Source organism: Gavia stellata, chromosome 16 (genome assembly GCF_030936135.1).
Source record: "Gavia stellata isolate bGavSte3 chromosome 16, bGavSte3.hap2, whole genome shotgun sequence".
NCBI classification, from domain to species: Eukaryota; Metazoa; Chordata; class Aves; order Gaviiformes; family Gaviidae; genus Gavia; species Gavia stellata.
Genome location: NC_082609.1, coordinates 8417477 through 8436225, shown reverse-complemented (window position 1 = coordinate 8436225; position 18749 = coordinate 8417477). Strand labels below are relative to the sequence as shown.

Genomic DNA, 18749 nt, shown 5'->3' with positions numbered 1-18749 from the left:
CGGCGGGCGCTCTCAGCGCACGCGCAGCTGGGCACGTCGTTTACGGCAGTTTGCGACGGTGTGCGCAGCGCTTGGCGGCAGTCGCCCACGGCGGCCTGAAGGGGCGCGTGGGGCGGGAGGAGCGGCCCGGGGCGATGGCGGCGGCGGCGGCAGCAGCGGCGGTGCGGGTGCTGCCCGCCTCGCCCAACTGGTATAGCAGCCGCTGCAGCGACGCCAGCAGCGATGGCCGCCTCTTCGGCTTCGCGGCGAGGCACCGCGTCTGCCTGCTGGATGTCGGCGCCACCACACCCGCGTTTTACGGTATTGTCACGACCCACTCCTGCGGGGACCCCGGGCCTGCTCCCTAATCCCCGCCTTTTATAGGAGCGCCGCGGGGCCGCCCCTCCGCCGGGAGCCGCCGTGCACCGCTGGGGCACGTGGGGGGCGGCGGGAGCCCCGGGGGCCGGAGAGGGAAGGTGCCGTGCGCTCACGGGGGGTCCCGTCGCGGTCTTTTGCTGTCGGTGCAGGAGAGCTCATCGGGCACACGGACAGGATCTCCGGGTTCGCGTTTTGCCACTGCCCCGGGCAGAGCAGCCTCTGCGCCAGCAGCTCCGACGACGGGAGCGTCAGAATTTGGGACACGGAGGCCCTGGCTCCGGTGGCGGAGTACAGCCTGCACCAGGTAGGGTGCGCACCGGGAGCAGCCGCTGCGGGGACGGAGAGGGTGAGAGGGAAAGAACTCACAGGGTGGGGTGCGGTTTTATAGGTCTTGCACGCGAAGCAGGGTGATGGTACTTTAGCAACGGTGAATTTCAAACTTGAAAGTAAAACTGTTAAATGCTTCTGGCCAGCTTTTTTTTCTAGCCTTAGGCCTGCAGCGTTCTTACATCACCTTAATAAGCTGTTGGTTACCATCAAAGCCCCAGTAAACAAGTGCGCTCGCAGTGCGTACTCATTGCCGATTAACCCAGCTCGCTTAAAATCTTTTCAGCCAGTTACTGTTCCGCACAGGACAGACTAAGAATGTACATTGGAACAGTTTCTGTCACTCAGGACACCATATCGGTAAATACGTCAATTGTGCCGAAGCCCAAAAGAACTGAAACACTTTGGAACAAACTCGACTGATGGCTGGGGAGTACTCGCGGATTATTTTCTGCCTGTTATTCTGTGTTAGATGGTGGTAAGACAGCTTTAAATGTGTTCGATTCTCTTTCTTCAGAATGCGATCTCAGCATTGCATTGGTCACCTCTTGTGAAAGATCTGATTGTATCTGGTGATGAAAAAGGTGTAATTGTTTGTTACTGGCACAACAGAAGTGACAGCCAGCAGTTCTTCCCAGAGCCTCGGACAATTTTTTGTCTCACTTGTTCTCCTCATCATGAAAACCTGGTGGCAATTGGGTAAATATTCATTACGTTTTGTTTTCTATTCTTCTTCTGCAAGAACCTTATTGTGAATTTTTGCTACACAGTTGCAACGTTAATTTTAAGAGGTTTTGGTGCTGTTTTGTTCTTCTGCTATACAGCAGATTAGAAACAGCATTTAGATTTGGTAGGCCTGCAAGACACAGAAATCCATAACCATGTAAGGGTCCACATTTGGTTTGCATCTTTGAAGTTTCTTAAAACTGTTATTTTTTTTAATTAGACTTGACTCAAAGCTGTATTACTAATGAATTGCTGTCATTCTTGAAGCCAAACGTACTGCTTACACTTCTTGAAAAGGCAGCTGCAGGTACACCAGTGCTATACTGGAGCTCGCGTTGACCGTTAGTCTGCTAGTCCCATTGCTGCTTGTGATTTGGCTTCTCTGTAATGCGGTGATAGTGGTCCTGGTAAGGAGCTTGGAAATTGACTCAGATATTATTCCACAAGGATCCAAGAATCTCTTTATTAATTTAAATCTCTGGTTTTAGCTACAAGGATGGCATGGTGGTTATAATTGATATCAGCAGGAAAAGAGAAGTACTTCATCGGCTAAGAGGCCATGACGATGAAATACATTGTCTGGCTTGGTGCCCTGTGCCTGGTGAAGAAAGGTTATCTCTTTCGCAAGATGAGCTCCAAGGTATGTAGAAGTGTTTAATAGTTTGTGAAGTAATTTTTAGTTCATGTAAATGTCCTTCTAGAGAATTGAATTCCTCATAGAAAGTCAGTGAGTAGCTAAGCAAAGGCAGCTGATAAGTTCAATAAAGTATGTTCTGATACAAATCAATATATTTTCAGTTAATTTTTATAAAGCTTTGAATTTTGAAGTGTAATGACATTACTTCAATGGTATTCAGTAGTTCCTTCAGAGGAAGGCAAAGTTCCAAACGGGGAGCTGACACAGGACACAACCACGAAGAAAGGTTGTTACCTGGCTTCGGGAAGCAAAGATCAGACCATACGAATATGGAGCTGTACTAGAGGCAGAAGTAAGTAAAATTACTAATGTGAGATAAACAGTTAACACTATGGTGGAAGAGTTCTTCTCTAACTGCAGCCTTCATTTGCTAACTTGATAGTTTAAAGCATGGGGAGCGTACTTCAAGCTCCAGATTCACAGGACTTCTTTCTCTCTCAGAGAGTTTGGATGTACTAGGTCTAGATGATCCCTCTTGGTTCCGTAGGTATAATGACTTTGAAGTTGCCACCCACAAAGAGAAGAGGTGGAGCTGTTGATCCCGCTGTTAAAGAGCGCATTTGGCTGACTGTTCACTGGCCTTCTGGTCGTTCCACAGAAATTGTATCCAGCTGTTTTGGGTAAGTAGGGCACACAGCAGCCTGGGTACCATCAGTAACTGCAGATTCACTTACTGATACTTAAAGAAGAACTGGGTAGGAAACGTTGACACCCCCTTCTTCCTTCCTTCAGTATAACTGGAGAGAAGACAGGCCAAGAGTTAAAGTGAGAGTTCAGACTTCTAGAAAACTACTATTTGTCCCATAATTTATCTGATAATCTAACTGAATATTGACTGCTAATTGTGTTTTCACCCATCTACTGGGAGAAAATGACATGTTAGTTTTCAGTGTGGTTAACTATGGATATCATTTGTAGGGTGGTGGTTGCGTGTGTGTATCTGTGTGTAGGCATATATAGTGGATGTGTGCCTAGCTGTATTACTCTTGTACTTGCAGTATGTATACATGTAATATAGTCTCTATATAGCCTATATTATTCTTTTGAAGCAAACAATGAAGTACACACTTTAAATTTTGCAGAGGAGAACTGCTACTCTGGGATTTGACCCAGTCTGGAAAACGCAAGTGGACTCTTCTAGGATCTTCAGAAGGACAAAATCACTCCCGTATCGTGTTCAATCTGAGTTCTGTGAAGCGTCATGACAAAGAGCTCCTTTTTTCCATTTCGATGGACAGAGATGTAAGAACCATTTATAAAATTAACATAAAAATAGCTGTACCTATACAGTTTGAGTGAGCGAGGCTACCCCTTTTAGGGCCGCAAATTTTATCTTAAAGTGGGTTTATTGCAGCATTTTATAACATCATTGCTTAAGATTTGTTCTGAGCACAGGTTGTGTATATATTTGTTAGTTCATAAGCTTAAGGTCTTACCATGGAGGAGTGAATGGTTATGACATTCTGGACTTGAACGGTAAGCATTTAATAAAGAGAGTTTACCTTCTTTTTTTCCTGTATGTTTCATTTTAAAAAGGCCTATTTTTCCTTCTTAAAATCATTTACTTGTACAAACTAAAGCATCGATTTTTTTATATACTTTTCTTTAAACTTTTTGCCTTTTACAGGCAGCAGAGCACCTCCTATTTTGAAGTCAGAAGAAGGCTATTAAAATACAGTCATTTTCTCCATTCCATTCCAGTCTTGCAAGTATTGCAGCCGTGTCTGTGACATGTTATCCTCTGGGTGCAGATCCCATACTATGTCAAGCCTTGAATTTGACCCGTTGATACTTCATCTCACTCATGCTTTGTTTTTCTTTGTCATACCAGTCACTCTACATTTAACCATTCCTTGTTCCTTAAATATTCTTCAGGTGAAGTGCTGGGACTTATCAACTCTCGATTGTAGCTGGACCATGCCCTCGCTTGGGGGATTTGTCTATAGTCTTGCCTTCTCCCCTGTGGACACAGGCTGTCTTGCCATCGGTGTTGGAGACAGCATGATCCGGGTGTGGAATACTTTGTCCATGAACAATATTTATGATGTTAAAACCTTCTGGCAAAGCATAAAGTCCAAGGTTACAGCAGTAAGTGTGCTTTTGATTCCCTTTTTCTGTTTTTTCCTTGTCTCTTGTCCTTTTCACTCCCTTTTTTTTCTTTCAAGAATATTTTTCTCTCTCTTTCACACTGAAGAAGGTTTTTCCAAACTAAAAATATATAAAGCCAAATTGTTGCTTTTGTACTCAATTCTTTTGGTATACAATACATTTTAGAACCTGGCAACAAATTTTTAGACCTTTCTACAAGCCAAATGCTTACATTAGATCTAGCGACAATCAGCTGAAGTCCAGCTGGCTGTTACATTACTTTTTCACTTTTATCCTCCTTTGTGATCCTTCCTTGCTTCATCCATGGTTGCCCTTGCTCTGCTAGGAAGTTTGACATGGACGAAAACCAACGTGGATGGCTTCAGTTTGGGTTTAACCACCAGTTGGCCAGAGGCTACTGCCTGGTAAAATTGCTGGCAGCAGTAAAATATGGTACTTCTTGTTCACACCAGAAGTTTTCTCACCATCTTACCATATTCTCCATTTCTGTTTTGTAATGTAGATGTCAAATAGCATTTTAATTATTTTAGACCCTTTCATCTTATCCCACTATAGCTGGTAGGGGGAGGGCCTTTGATACTCATAGCAGACTGATCAAATCAAGTGGCTGTAGTTGGAAGGGTGGGTGTAAGGGGTGGTACTTTTTCATCAGTTTCAATGTTTTCTTTATTATTTAGAAATAAAGTGCCTATAGCTTGTGTCATTATGGGTCTCTCTGTATTTTGCTTGCAGTTATCCTGGCATCCAACTAAGGAAGGCTGCTTGGCGTTTGGAACAGATGATGGAAAAGTTGGCATATTTGACACCTTCTCCAGCAGGTAAGAAGGTAGTTTTCAAATTCATTAGTGTCAGATCCTGCTGGTATGTTATCATGCATAGGTGGTGTTGTCTTTCCTGAGGTATATCTTTACTGTTAGACAAGAGTAGGATTAAATTAAAACTAGTCAAACGGTTGGATTTTCAGTGCATCTTTTCATCTCTCCATTATGTCTAGTAGCTTCTAAGGTAATCTTTACTTAAGGTAAACTTAAAATTGCATGACTGGATATCACCTGTGGGAGGACATCAGTCAAGGAAAACTTTAGCCAAAAAGACGTTTTCAGAGAAGGAGGAGCAACCTGCAGGTGACGGTCATCAGGATGGTTTTGATATGATTTTAGTAGTGTCCTACAGGAGATGTTAAAGAAGGCTTGGTTGAGACATGGCTTTAGTATGTTAAAGCACCTGGTGTCTGTTTTCACCACTGGAAATATGTTGCTTTAATTTTTTTTTTTATTTTTTATTTCTCTTTCCTGAAATCTGACTGCCCCTGCTTCCTTATCTCCCTGCCCAGTGCTAAGAATAAGCCACCTCAGATCTCCAGTACTTACCACAAGAAGACTGTATACACATTAGCCTGGGGGCCTCCAACTCCTCCTCTCTCTTCAGGTGAGTCTTCCAACACCTTGTGGTGAAGTAGAACATCCATGCAGAGCACACAGATGCAATGAAGTTGGTATGCCCTCCCTTCTTAGGAAAAGGAGCCCCATTTGCTTGGTAGCAATCCTTTCTAGCAGCCAAGAATGCATTCTCCTTGAGGAACTGTTAATAGTTCTGCAAGGGAGGAAAACAGTCTCTTCTAGTTTTTGAATTCTAGAAGCTTCAGGAAATAGGTGGGAATGGCGTACCATACCTCTGTGCTTATTTCAGAGTATTACAGACCAGTAACTGTCTTTACGGGCTCCCTGCGGTAACTGCATCGGATCAAATATGGGTTTCTTAGCTCCCATATATTTCTACCATTTGAAGTAAACAGAACAGCTCTGTTAACTCTTCTTACATAACTTGAAATTTTTAAGGACCAAACTTTAAAGGGAATTTTAATTCTTGCAGTGATTGTGTTGTAGAGCGATCTATTGGTAGAAATGAGAAGTCCTTTCAGAGGATTGTATTGTGAGACAGATTGCCAGATCACAGGCAATCGAAGCATGTATATAGCCTTTTACAATAATGTTTTGATTTATAGTGGGAGTGGTTACTTCTGGGAAGACTGATGAAGAACATAGTGTATTCAGGGTTTTCTTCTCTGTTGGATAGGAGGAGAAGGTGAACAGCCCTCTGTAACTTTATATAGTTGTGCTGGAGAAGGTATTGTTTTCCAACACAACCCCTGGAAGCTTAATGGAGAGGCAAATGACATCAACAAAGTCATCCGAGACACTAACTCAATCAAAGTGAGTATGATTTTGAGGGTTTTTTATGGATTCGTGGTAACTGTGTCGTAGTTCCTCTGGCCTTGTAGTTGTAGGTTTCTGATTTTGCCTTCATGATGTATCTGTAACAAAAAATTTAAAACCCGCCATCTCCACAGATGAACTTCGGAGACACTTACTGACTCGAACTATTTAAACAATTTATGTGTTTGCCTCTGAAAAAGGGTCTTTTTTTCCCCCAGTGTCAACATGGCACATCTATTCAAGTGAAGTATAGACCCTGGTTTTAAAGCTGTGTGTGGCTGTTTAAAATAATTAGTTCATACAGAGCTTTCCAGTTTCAAAGCACTTGAAGTAATACCCTCAATAATGTCATAGCTTATATCACGTGGTGGGCATGCAATTTCTCTAGGTCTCTTGTTTCAAACGTTAACTTTTTCTTTTTTAAATAAATTTTGCAGTAAAGGCAGTCATGATTTTGCAGGAGTCTGTTTCTGTTTACACTGCAGCTAATGCAGAGTGGTTGGTGATAACTGACCATAACATCTTCTCAAGTATGATCAGTCATTTCTTAGTTGAAAGTACAAAATAAGTGAAGTGAATTTGATCTTCAGTTGCTTTAAGTCAGCCTAAGTCAAGTAAATCTGGGGGTTAAGACACTAATGTCACAGGCAATGAAATCATCATTTTTAGGCATCTAAATTGTAAATTGTACGTAGCTTTCGTCTGAATTAGAATGGAAATAATTACAAGTAAACTTTGATTTGTTTTGAAATATGATAGAATTTGTTTGCAATGTCTGGGGCTTTCCAGGGAGCATAAGGAGATCAAGCATCAAGGTCCTGCTGGAATCCAGACAGACTTGCTTTGAGACATTTCACTGAACTGATAAAAATAATCACTGGTTCTTGCATCAGTTCATTCAGTCTTTCTTAATTGCTCAACCTTATGTCACTGCTAAAAAAGCAATGGACCCTTTTGTGACTTTCATTTTGCAGACTAGTTGCAACTCTGTCCAGTTGCCAGTCTTGCTCTGTTGAATGTATGCAAGAGATTTAAGAGTTTTTGGCAATAGTTGTGTCTTCTTTCTACAGCACAAACTGCCTGCGCGTACAGAGGTCAGCTGGAAACCAGATGGCAGACTACTGGCTCTTGGCAATGAAGATGGGTATGTTTCACTTGTAGGTTAAGGTGGTATATGTGCTGATCTTGACTAGAATCACTGTAGTGAAGCAAAAGTACTTTTTGTTGCCCTGGTTTGTCTCTGTTCTTTCACTGCTGATGTATTTGAATTGTGATAATACAGCGTTCCTTGCTGTTATTTGGTTTAGCTGCTCTTGGCATGGAGGATCCACATCATCATGTTAAATTATTTTTCAGGGAGTCACTCATGGTTCAAACGCACTTTTGCTGATGTACTAAACGAGGGTTTGAGTTGAATCCAGAAAAGAAAAACTTAGTTACTCTGTTTCATGTTCAGTAATTCTGCTCATGCAGGATAACCAAAAAATTCCCATTTTCACTGACTACTGGAATTCTTACACTGTTGTTCTTACATTTCAGCTCAATTGAAATATTTCAGGCACCAAACTTGAAGTTGCTCTGCACTATCCAGCAGCATCATAAACTGATTAACGCTATTCGTTGGCATCATGAGCATGGGAGCCAGCCAGAGCTGAGTTACTTGATAGCTTCAGGCTCAATCAATGCCACTATTTATGTGCATAATCTGAAGAGCGTTGTAGGTAACAGTTTGCAGATTATATTCCAAGTCTTGTCATCTTGTTTTGGTTTACTCCTGGTTTGTCTTGCTGGCCATACTTGATCCTTTTCTCTTTTCTTTCAGAGAGCACTTCAGAAAGTCCTTTGACAATAACGGAGCCTTTTCGAACTCTGGCTGGGCACACAGCTAAAATCACAAGTCTTTCTTGGAGCCCTCACCATGAGGGAAGATTGGTATCTGCTTGCTATGATGGCACTGCACAGGTATTGTTCCACAGCCACTCAGAAGTGTATTTCTTTTAGTTTCAAATCATCCATTCTACAGTGTTTTAGAATCAAGCTGACTAAACAGCAAAGCTTCTTTTGTGAGATAAACTACTGAAGTACTGCAAATTTACCCTCTGTAACCATGCCCTGGTTCTGGATACCTGATATGCAGGTATCTGTATGTTTTTGCAACTTGCGAATTGATTTGTAAGTCCTGTCATTATCATTTTCATGTTAGCACCTTTGGATCCTTAAAAAAGAAAGATGTTATGCAAATGTATCGATGCAAACAAAGGAAGCCTTGAATTTTCTCCATTTGCATGCTGGTATTTGAAATGCTGGTGCGAATGCCCTAAAAGAGAAGCTCCTACAAGTGGGAATGACTGAAGAGAAAATGCAAAGTATTAGGGGAAGATGAGACTTTCTGAGTACTTGGATTTCTTTCTTGTTTATAAGGTATGGGATGTTATGAAGGAAGAGCCACTCTGCAACTACCGAGGGCACCAGGGCCGACTACTGAGTGTCCAGTGGTCACCAGTGGATTCAGATTCTGTTTATACAGGAGCAGATGATTTTTCTGTTCACAAATGGCACATCTCAAAGCAGGAGCATACACGGCCTCCTCAGGGTAAGTATATTCAAACAGAAGATCCTTTCCTGAAGATGATGTTGGAGCTGGGAAATAGAGGGTTGCCACATTGAAATGATATGATAAGTTCTTATGCTGAACTCCAAATCTGCCTGCTACCTCTTCAGGAACAAACTGTGTCTAGGTTTAAATGGAGTTGTATCCTTATTTGGAAATTAAATATTGATCTTGAGAGACAGACAGCTAATATACTAAAAATCTCCACAGATAATATCAGGATAAATTTTGCAACCTTTTACAGGCAAAAAGAGTATAGAATTAGAGAAAAAAAGAAGCATGCAACCAAAAGTCAAAGCCAAGAAGAAGAAAAAGCCTGTAGGAAAGAGTCCAGCCAAGCAGGATCTAAGTGATGTCATGAATGGAGATGAGAACGCGAAGGAAATGTTGCTAGAGGAAAATGGAGTGTCAGACCATGAAGGAGAAAAAGAAGCTCAGGAGGCAGAGTTGCCTGATAAAGTCTCCGTGATTGGTAATAATGAAGTCATCTTAGTACAATGGTTCCCAGACTGTTTAGCCCTCAGAGCATCACCAAGTTTAATGTTTTCATGCAGATTTTCTCATATTACAGTTTTATTGAAATAGTCCCGCTTGAAGGAAATACGGTTCTGGAATGCCTTTCGTATTTTCTAAACTAGTTTGGGAGTAACTGTCTTTAAATAAGAAGACTCTGGCCTAATGAACAAAGTTACTATGTTTGGCTTGAAACAATGTCATTTTTGATCATTTTGATCAGTCATTTGTCATTTTGATCAGTGTTGCCTTCTGGTGATAAATCACCAGTGATAATACCTGATGGACCTTCGTTAGTGTCTGTTGACGTCTTAGCTTTTGACAGTTCTGTAATGTTTTCTTAGTATTTCCTTTCCCTGAAAAGCTATTAAGTTCTATGGCAAAGCAAAGCTTGGGTTTTGTTTATTTCAAATTTAATGTAATAGAATGTGAATATGTCAAGTATTCTGCTATGGGCTTTTCTGTATATTGTTTTGCCTTTTTTAATCACTTTTTTTTTATCACTTAACTCCACAGTGTCCAAGGATACATCTTCATCTGCATATGATTATTCTTCATTCAGCTTCCCAAAGCCTTTTGTGACCCAGAAAGCCACTCCTGTGAAAAAGGATCCACCTAAAGAGAAACCAAGTTAGTATGTTTCAGGGACTTACAACAGTCCTGCATGAAGGCAGAGTTCCTCATTCTAGGCTTCTGTTTGGCTGCAGCTTTTCTTCCTAATGTGATACCAAATAAGTGCCACAGAAAGAAGAGCATGCTTTTAAAATATCTTAAATGTTTTAAGTTGCTTCTTCTTTTATTTTCCCTGCTTGTCAGGACAATTGAGTAGTTGTTTAATGTGGGCTTAGATGTTGCCTTTTAGTTGGTAGTTTCATTCCAGGTAAGATGGGCAGAAAAATATGCAAAGTGATCAGTATTCAAAAGTCAGAATTGTCATAATAGAGATGCATGTGGCACTTGCGCATCTGGTTTTTGCTCTCCTGTGTGCGGAAGAGGGGGTTTTGGAATACGTTGGGAGGGTTCTGCTGTAGGAGACTCTTGGAACTATGCAGCAGCGACTAAAATGTGTCTGATTTTTCAGCTCCTGATGCCTCTCTGAAGAAGAGGAAGCCTCGTTCTATTTTACCCTTCAGCACATTCATGGATCACAGATCAAAAGATGAATTGCATCAGGACTGCTTGAGGCTGGCTACATGTCTGAAAACCAAAGGTATCAGTCTAAAACACTTAGAGGGTAGGTGCTCTAAAATATTCAGAAGCATGTATCCAAGGACTTGACTTTGACCACTAGGCATTATTTTTTTAAAATCCTTACCTTTATTAAAGTCTGTGACTAGTTGTGGTCTCTTATCTAACTTCTCTTGCAGTGTTTCAGCACTCTATAGCCACTCCAAATAGGTTTTGAGTAGGATCCTATGTTGTAGAGATAGGCTAGAATTGTCTGCATACGTGCAAAATGTTTTTCACCTTCAGAAGTATAATATGAGCAGGAGAAAATAAGCCATGAGGGAGATGTTTGTGTTCTCACAGTATCGTTCCTTAGAGCATGCAAAGGAATGTGCTATGTTTGATTTAGAATACATGTTCTGCACAAACATGGTCCTTCTAATCAAACTGAGATGTAAGTTCTAAGTGTTGATCTGCAAATTGTTAAATCTGCTATACAGGAAAGAAAGTAGAAGACGTTAAGTATTTGCCAATGGTTGAGTGTAATGGAGTGGTACAGTGACTTGGCAGGTCCCAGTTCTAAGTGTTGTACCAAATCTTAAATATTCATTCTTTCTGTCTGGTTTAGATAATAATGAAGATGTGTCCCCTGACCTCAAGGATCGCATCCACTTGGGGCTGTTCACAGACAGGACTTCTCTGCACAAGATGATTGATGTGGAAGGTAAGTGGAACAATGAATCCACTTTGACAGTATGTCCATTGTAACTGTCACATTCAAGGAGAAAACAAATTGGGAAAAATGCTTGAATTTTCTTTACTGTGGATTAAAGTGTAGGATTAAGAATGCAGGTCTGTGTGAAAAGAAGAAAAGGCATATTTTTTCCAAATAGTTTTTACATCTTGCAGATGCAAACCTGCAATATCTTAAGCTTGAATAATCTCACTTTTGCCAAATTATTTTACTATGGCAAATAATGCTATTGCACTCATGCTGATAGGAAATGTGTTTCCTTCCAACAGGAAAACATCACCTGGAGAATGGGCATCCAGAGCTCTTTCAGCAGCTCATGTTGTGGAAAGGAGATATGAAGGGTGTCCTCCAGGCAGCTGCTGAGAGGGGGGAGCTAACAGACCAGCTGGTAGCAATCTCACCCATGGGTATGTTTGGTCTTGTAACACGTAGGCAGATGGAATTAGCTGCCAATGGTAGCCTCATTCTGATTGTTCTGGGTTGGAAACTCGCTGACTGGAAGGAAGTTACGTCTTTAACTACCTAATAACAAAAATCAAACACAAAACATACACTATTTATGACAGACCTGGATGTTTCCAGAAGCACCCTTGGGTTCGGATAGCAGGAAATAGAGTGGTTTCCTTTGGGACTTGTTGAAGGAGCAGGCCCATCCTTCCAAGCACAAAGTTGGTTCTTTGTAATATGTAGCAGTCCTTCCAGCTTGCTGTTGGTTTAAATATGCTTTTAAGTTACTTTATTGGTAGTGAAGTCCTACAGTCGTGTTCAAGCCCTAGCTTTGCCCTGTTTCATTGCCTCAGTGACTTGCGTTAGGATGGTTAAGAACCTAATCGGGGGCAGAGAAGAGGTACATGTTGAAGAAGCCAGTGATGATGTCCTGCTACAGGAATTCTTCCCGTTTTAAAACTTTGCCTCCAATTGTATTGCCTTCTCTTTTGCAGTTGGATATCAGGCCTGGGTTTGGACAGTAGAAGCATTTGCAAAGCAGCTGTGTTTTCAGGAGCAGTATGTGAAGGCTGCCTCCCATCTCCTGTCCATCCATAAAGTGTATGAGGCTGTCGAGCTCCTGAAAGTGAACCATTTTTACAGGTTGCTGTATATTTATGTTTAGCATTTGCTCTTGTTTTCTAGTGGGGTAGATTTGACATTCTGGTTCACTGTTTGTACACAGTCAATTAACTTTTCTGTCTGGTTTCTCTTATGTTCATTAGGGAAGCAATTGTAATTGCTAAGGCCAGGTTGCGTCCAGAAGATCCAATTCTGAGGGATCTCTACACCAGTTGGGCAGCTCTGTTAGAGAAAGATGGTCATTATTCCATGGCCGCCAAATGGTGAGTGTTACTGGGAAGAAGACGGAACTGGTTCCATGCCTGAAACAAAGAAGGTTCTTGGTTTTGTAGCAGCTGAAATCTGTTAACTAGTCTGGTCATTACTTGTCTAAGGTGCTTTCTGAGCCTGATCTCACTAGACTCCCTCTAGAAGCTCCAGAGGGCAGTTCAGAGCAGAAGGTCCAAATGCCATACTACACTAGAGCCATCTCTTCCCATAGACACTACTGGAAGGCTTTGAAAACTAGCCTAGCAAGACTAAGATTAGGATGTATATGAAAAGGCTATGTGATGTTTCCAGCCTTTCCACTAGAAATGTGCAGTGCAACACATCTTGAGTTTCTTGAGGCCTTAGCTAATATCCTAATCACTGGGTTATCCTCCTCCAACTGGAGCGCTTCAGATTTCTGACTATCAAAATGACTAATAACGCTTGAAATATTTTGGCTGGAATAGTGTCTTTTGCTTGATGCTGATTTCAGTTCTGGCATTTTTGAGGGTGTTCACACTTGTGAAAGGATTCAGATAAAATCCAGGTAAATGCAGTAGGGATAAACTACTGCATATAACCTTTGTCTCTTGAATCTATTTATTTCTATTTCTCATCTGAGCTATGTGTGGTATCCACACCACCAGAGGTTTCAGTCCAGATTATTAGGCTGTAACTTCCCCTTGTAGCTTTGCATCAGATCAGATGCCATATATCTATAGTAAACTTTGATAAGGCAAGGTGATGAGAGCTCTGAGAACCTGTGGAAAATACCTTCATTTTTATGTTTGTGCTGTTGTGTTGCAGTACAATTTAAATAAAAACAGTATCTTAATACTAACAAAGTCGATTCACTTTTTATCTCTTTTCAGTTATTTAGGGGCTTCCTCACCCTATGATGCAGTTAAGGTGTTGGCAAAAAAGGGGGATGTGACATCCCTGAAAACTGCTGCTGAGCTTGCGCTGATATCTGGAGAGGAGGAGTTGTCAGCAACTTTGTCTTTCAGATGTGCCCAAGACCTGCTGTTATCCAGGAACTGGGTGGGAGCTCAGGAAGTCCTTCAGCAACATAAAACTTTATTTGTGAGTTTGGTCATTTCCTTTCTGCTTTCTTTTAGCATTGTCTCTCTCCAGATTGACTTGATTGACTTGGCACCACTTCCTATATGTTAATAGTCCACAGGTAGTCCTTTGAGCTTGTTTTGCCTCAAAATATTTTTCTAGAAGTTAATTGCAATGACCCTATGAAAAAGCATGTGCCTTTGTAGAGGTGAAGGGCCCATGGTGGGAAGGCACGTAGGCTCTACGCTTGTTAGTTATATGAGAGGTAGTTGAGAAAAGTGGGATTTTGTTTTAATTATGTAATACTGATCATAAGAAGAAGTAAGTGGAGGAAAGTATTTGCTGTTTACATTGAAGGAACAAATGAGCTAACTGTAATTCCATCTGCTGGAGGCTTAATCCAGAAATTCGTTTTCGTGCACACTGAGAAGCAGAAGGCTAGCTTAGCTTGTTCTGAGGTTTCTTTCTGACCTTACAGTCTCTATCAGCATTGTTCTTTGGTAGCTGCAGTTGTGAAACAGTCTATCACCAACAAGCTGCTACTAGCCATGATGTTCTTAAATTTGTCTACCTGCTGTGGTCAGTAAGGGATTGTTTTTCTTTTAGCAGCAGCTCAGTGCTCTCTTTTTTTTTTTTGTTAAAGGGACAAAGACTTGTTTTCTGCCTTAATGAACTGCTTTGCAAGTGCCTTAGTGAAAGAAATCCCTGTGACCGAAAGAGCCCCGTGCCTCCCTGTTATCACAGCTGGGAGCTGAACAGAGAGGCCTCATTTTTTGATATGGTGATGGAAGTGTGGCAGAATGCATTGGGCATGGACACCACTGAACAAGTGACACGTGCACAGGAGCAGCTGCGCAGTATTGAGCATCCTCCTTCTACCGGCAACACACACCCAAAGCAGGTAAATGGATTTAGATCTGTATACACACGAAGCCTGACTATGGTATACACAGTAAAACACAGCCACTTTGTGGTGTTACGCCAGCCATTCCCAGGGGACTGATTCTGCGTGCTGTTGCAGGATGAGGTTATAGTCTGGGAGAAGCAGATGATAAGCAGCTCAAACGGCTTGCGTAGCCACCAGTTTGTTTCTGCATTTGTTCCTGCACAGGATAAGAACTGACATACAGTGTCAGTGACGAGCACTGAGATCACCAAGATGTGCTGGCTGGGTGGGAGTGATTGGCATAGCTGAGTAGTCTCGGCAGTGATTCAGGGTTTTGTGTCGAACTGTTAGGAGAGGCAGGGCTGCTTGTTGTTAAAATATCCTGGAGTTCAGAAGGTCTGCTCATAGACTGGTGCTCCTGCAGCTCTTCTCTCTCACCACAGTGAGTGACTGACCTTTGGAGTGCTCCCACTTCTCATCTGTTTAGTAGGACACATGCAAGCACAGCTGCTGATTTTACAGTTGTAAGTAATGTAAAAGTGCTTTCTGTCCTGTATGAAGGAGACTATGCAAATTGCATTGTCACTACAATTGCTTTTGGTTAAGTCTTGCACTTCTGGGCTCTTCCACAATGGTCATAAGCTGTGAGTAATTCATACTTTGCAGTAAAACTATTAATCGTGCTCTCTGTTGCTTCCTGTAGGTGCTTTTCCATATCTCCCATGACCTGACCCTTGCAGCCCTGAGCTATCAGACTGCTACCTGGGATGAGGCAGTGAAAAGTATTCTTGGAGCTGTGACCCGTAGTTATGATGCTGGTAATTTCACTCTGATGCAAGAGATTTGCAGTATCATCCTTCCTGAAGGTAAGTCTCTTGTGTATCTCCTGGCGTCTTCCTTGTAAGCACAGCTCTGTGTCCATTAATATTACTAGGCATAATGTTGTTTGGAAGGAGCAACTCATACCCATATATATGGAAACCTGTGGAATTTGGCTAGTGCAAGGGCTGTTGGGCGATCAAAATTCCTGACTATGGAAGGAAGCACAGCAGTGTCAGCTGGTGTGGGTGGTGTAGGAAACTGAGCAAATCCTGTTCAGTAACAGACATGGGGACATTGGAAAGCTGTGTTCATCTCATAGTTACAAATCACTCCAACCGGCCCTTCCCTCCATTCTCTGCAGAGTATGCAGTGTATTTATTTTGCGGCTGTTGATCATGTGAGTATCTTGATGTGCAGCTTGGGACCAAGGAAGTTTGCCGTAGATGATGAGAACATGCAGTCTTATGCTAGCCAGAATAGAGTACTGTGTTTAAAAAGATGGCAAAGATGTCTGCCTTTGCTTTTCTCCTTCCTGCACCACTCTGCTAGCATCTGATTAAATCTCTGGTTTCGGTATCCAGGATAGCTGTTCATTTACCAGATCTGGTCTTTGTCTTTGGAAATCTCTATAAACTATTTGTAATCCTTTTTTCATTATTAGGCTGTGATAACCTGAGACACAAACTGGACAGCACAAATACTCAAAGCATGGACGCTTGCAGAAGTTTAGAGGGCTTTGTGGCTTATGTACTGTTGTATGACCTGTGGTGGAACCCACCTAAAGACTCCCTTGTCTTGCAAAAGGCTGTTTTGGATCCTGTGCAGTGTCCCAGTGAGCAGATAGCTCTTGAGAAGAGCTACGTTTCAGGTCAGTCCTCCTCTGAAGAAACTCTTGAACAAACTGCAGTTGAGATGGATGAAAACCTCTGCGATACAACTGAAGTTCATAGGTGTGAGACAGAAAGTGACTCAAGAACTAGCTTGGTCAGTTTGGTAGACAGACAGTCAAAACTGAATGGCTGCAAAGTGCTTCTTTCAGAAGAGATTGCTGCTTTACAGAACACCCAGAGAGATATAGCAAAGGTCCAGCAGGTTTTAGCAGATATGATCCGCCAGCATCAGCAGCAGAGGAACAATCTCCAGGAAAACACGAACGGAAGCCCCCAGGAAAGCAACCTGCACCAGAATTCAGAGACTGAATCAGACAAACCATGCTCTGACAGCAGCCAGATGAACGGGTAAGCTTCAGAACAGGAATGAACAGCTTGAAAAGCATTGCTTTTTTTGTGTGTTTGTGCAGCAAATTTCTTGTTTAGCTCAGATTGCCTCTAATCTCAAGCTTGTCGCCCAGGGACACTTCAACATACAGCTCAAAATTCTTGCATTTCCCTGGGGCTGAACTACCATGTGCATAAACTTACTGTAGCTGAATAACTTCCTGATACACAGGGTGTGTTGGTACAGTGAATAAACAGGGCAGCTTGAAAAGGGGAGAATAATGAAAAGGACAAGCACGAGCTAAGAGGTCTGTCTCTTTGAACAATTATTTGGGACTTTGGCAAGAACGAGCTAGAGCATGTAACACGTGTCCAACTCTCTCCTGTGCTCCCTGTACAGGAGGGAGGCTATGCAGTCATTTAAGCAGAACAGTTACTCATGACACCTGCTCTTTTCTTGACAGTAAAGATGAAGTAAAGGAACCAATTACACTCCCTGAGCTTACAAAGCAGCTTCTAAAAGCAAAGCAGAAACTAGCAGAATTTCCAGACAATTTAAAGGTAAGTTTTCAGAAGAGGCATTGTGGTTCTGAAAAAAGACGGTCTTTTTGTAAGGGCAGCCTCATCATAGGATCCTTTTCATATAAAAAAGTAAGAAACAGTGACTTTCTTCATGATCCTATGGCAATTTTGAGCTCCTGTATGGGAGAACTCCATGGGATATTCTGTGTGAATGTCTCCTATGCATTTTAAAAGTAATCCCTTGCTACTTAGAATTATGTATGCCAAAGCAGTTTTGATAAACAGTGAAATCAGAAATTTAAGGTATAAAATAGCCTTTATAGATTAGGAACTGTAGAAACTACACATCACATGTTTGAGAACAATGTTTCCTCGGCTGTCTCCTCCCCTCTGTGATATTCTGTGTGAATGTCTCCTATGCATTTTAAAAGTAATCCCTTGCTACTTAGAATTATGTATGCCAAAGCAGTTTTGATAAACAGTGAAATCAGAAATTTAAGGTATAAAATAGCCTTTATAGATTAGGAACTGTAGAAACTACACATCACATGTTTGAGAACAATGTTTCCTCGGCTGTCTCCTCCCCTCTGTTCTCTAGTCTATAATGTAACTAAAGATAATTATGGTGATAGTGCAAGAGGGGGCAAACCTGGTTAAATGTGAGCTAATGCACTGGAAGAAGAGGAAAAAATGCATCTGACTCACGACTGTCTGTTCCAAAGATCCTATAAAGCAATGTCTTTAAAGAGCTGACTGGCTGAGTATGTTGTAGTTGAACAATTATAATTGAAAGAGTAGATATCACCTTATGTTCCTTTTTATGCAGGTCTTCCCGTTCCCTGACGTGCTGGAGTGCTGCCTCGTGCTCCTTCACATTGGATCCCAGCATCCTCCTGAACTACACGAACAGGCATTGGATATCCTTAGGAAACACGGTAGCGCTAATATTTACAAAAAGGCTGGCAGGAGGTTCTTGACATGACACTTTGAGACCAAACTGTCTCCCATGAGCTGCCTACGGCTGCTTAACACCAAGGCTGTTCTTTCTTCATGTGAAGGCTTGTTTTTTGATTGGCTGTGGTTATTTTGGATAAAACTACAAAAAATCAGGTTTATATGCAGACTGACTTGTGGTCATCAACTACTACTACTTAAGGAGATTGTGTTAGAAAATTGAAAAGCAGTAGGTTGTGGGCCTGAACTGTATACAGGATTTTTGTATAGTCTTTTTTTTATTTGTTGGAAGTTATGCTAATGAAAGCTCTTGCTATTTACATGTAAGAGTAACAGTTTTGAGCAGTGATGTCAGTCTTTCAGCAGAGGAGGAATAGTAGCTGCCCTCAGGAAAAACAATGGTTTCTGTAAGCAAACTGACCCTTAAGCCACTATTGTTCTTAAATGCATTGTGAGTTTATTTTCCCTCCTTTAAATAAAGTCTTCTACCAC

The 18749-nt window shown here is 41.8% G+C and overlaps 1 protein-coding gene across 1 annotated transcript; it reads left to right on the top strand.

Moving 5' to 3' along the window:
- Positions 1 to 134: 134 nt before the first annotated feature.
- Positions 135 to 18714, top strand: GEMIN5 (gem nuclear organelle associated protein 5). Its single transcript, XM_059825580.1, has 28 exons — positions 135 to 300; positions 507 to 661; positions 1202 to 1383; positions 1899 to 2050; positions 2268 to 2399; positions 2595 to 2727; positions 3190 to 3349; positions 3983 to 4195; positions 4949 to 5034; positions 5550 to 5644; positions 6293 to 6429; positions 7503 to 7576; positions 7972 to 8153; positions 8255 to 8394; positions 8854 to 9025; positions 9288 to 9515; positions 10073 to 10186; positions 10638 to 10766; positions 11352 to 11447; positions 11747 to 11884; positions 12419 to 12566; positions 12689 to 12808; positions 13667 to 13877; positions 14500 to 14757; positions 15446 to 15608; positions 16226 to 16802; positions 17246 to 17342; positions 18130 to 18714. Exons 1-28 carry the CDS (start codon positions 135 to 137, stop codon positions 18283 to 18285), a joined length of 4614 nt encoding a protein of 1537 aa, XP_059681563.1. The 3' UTR covers positions 18286 to 18714.
- Positions 18715 to 18749: the final 35 nt, after the last annotated feature.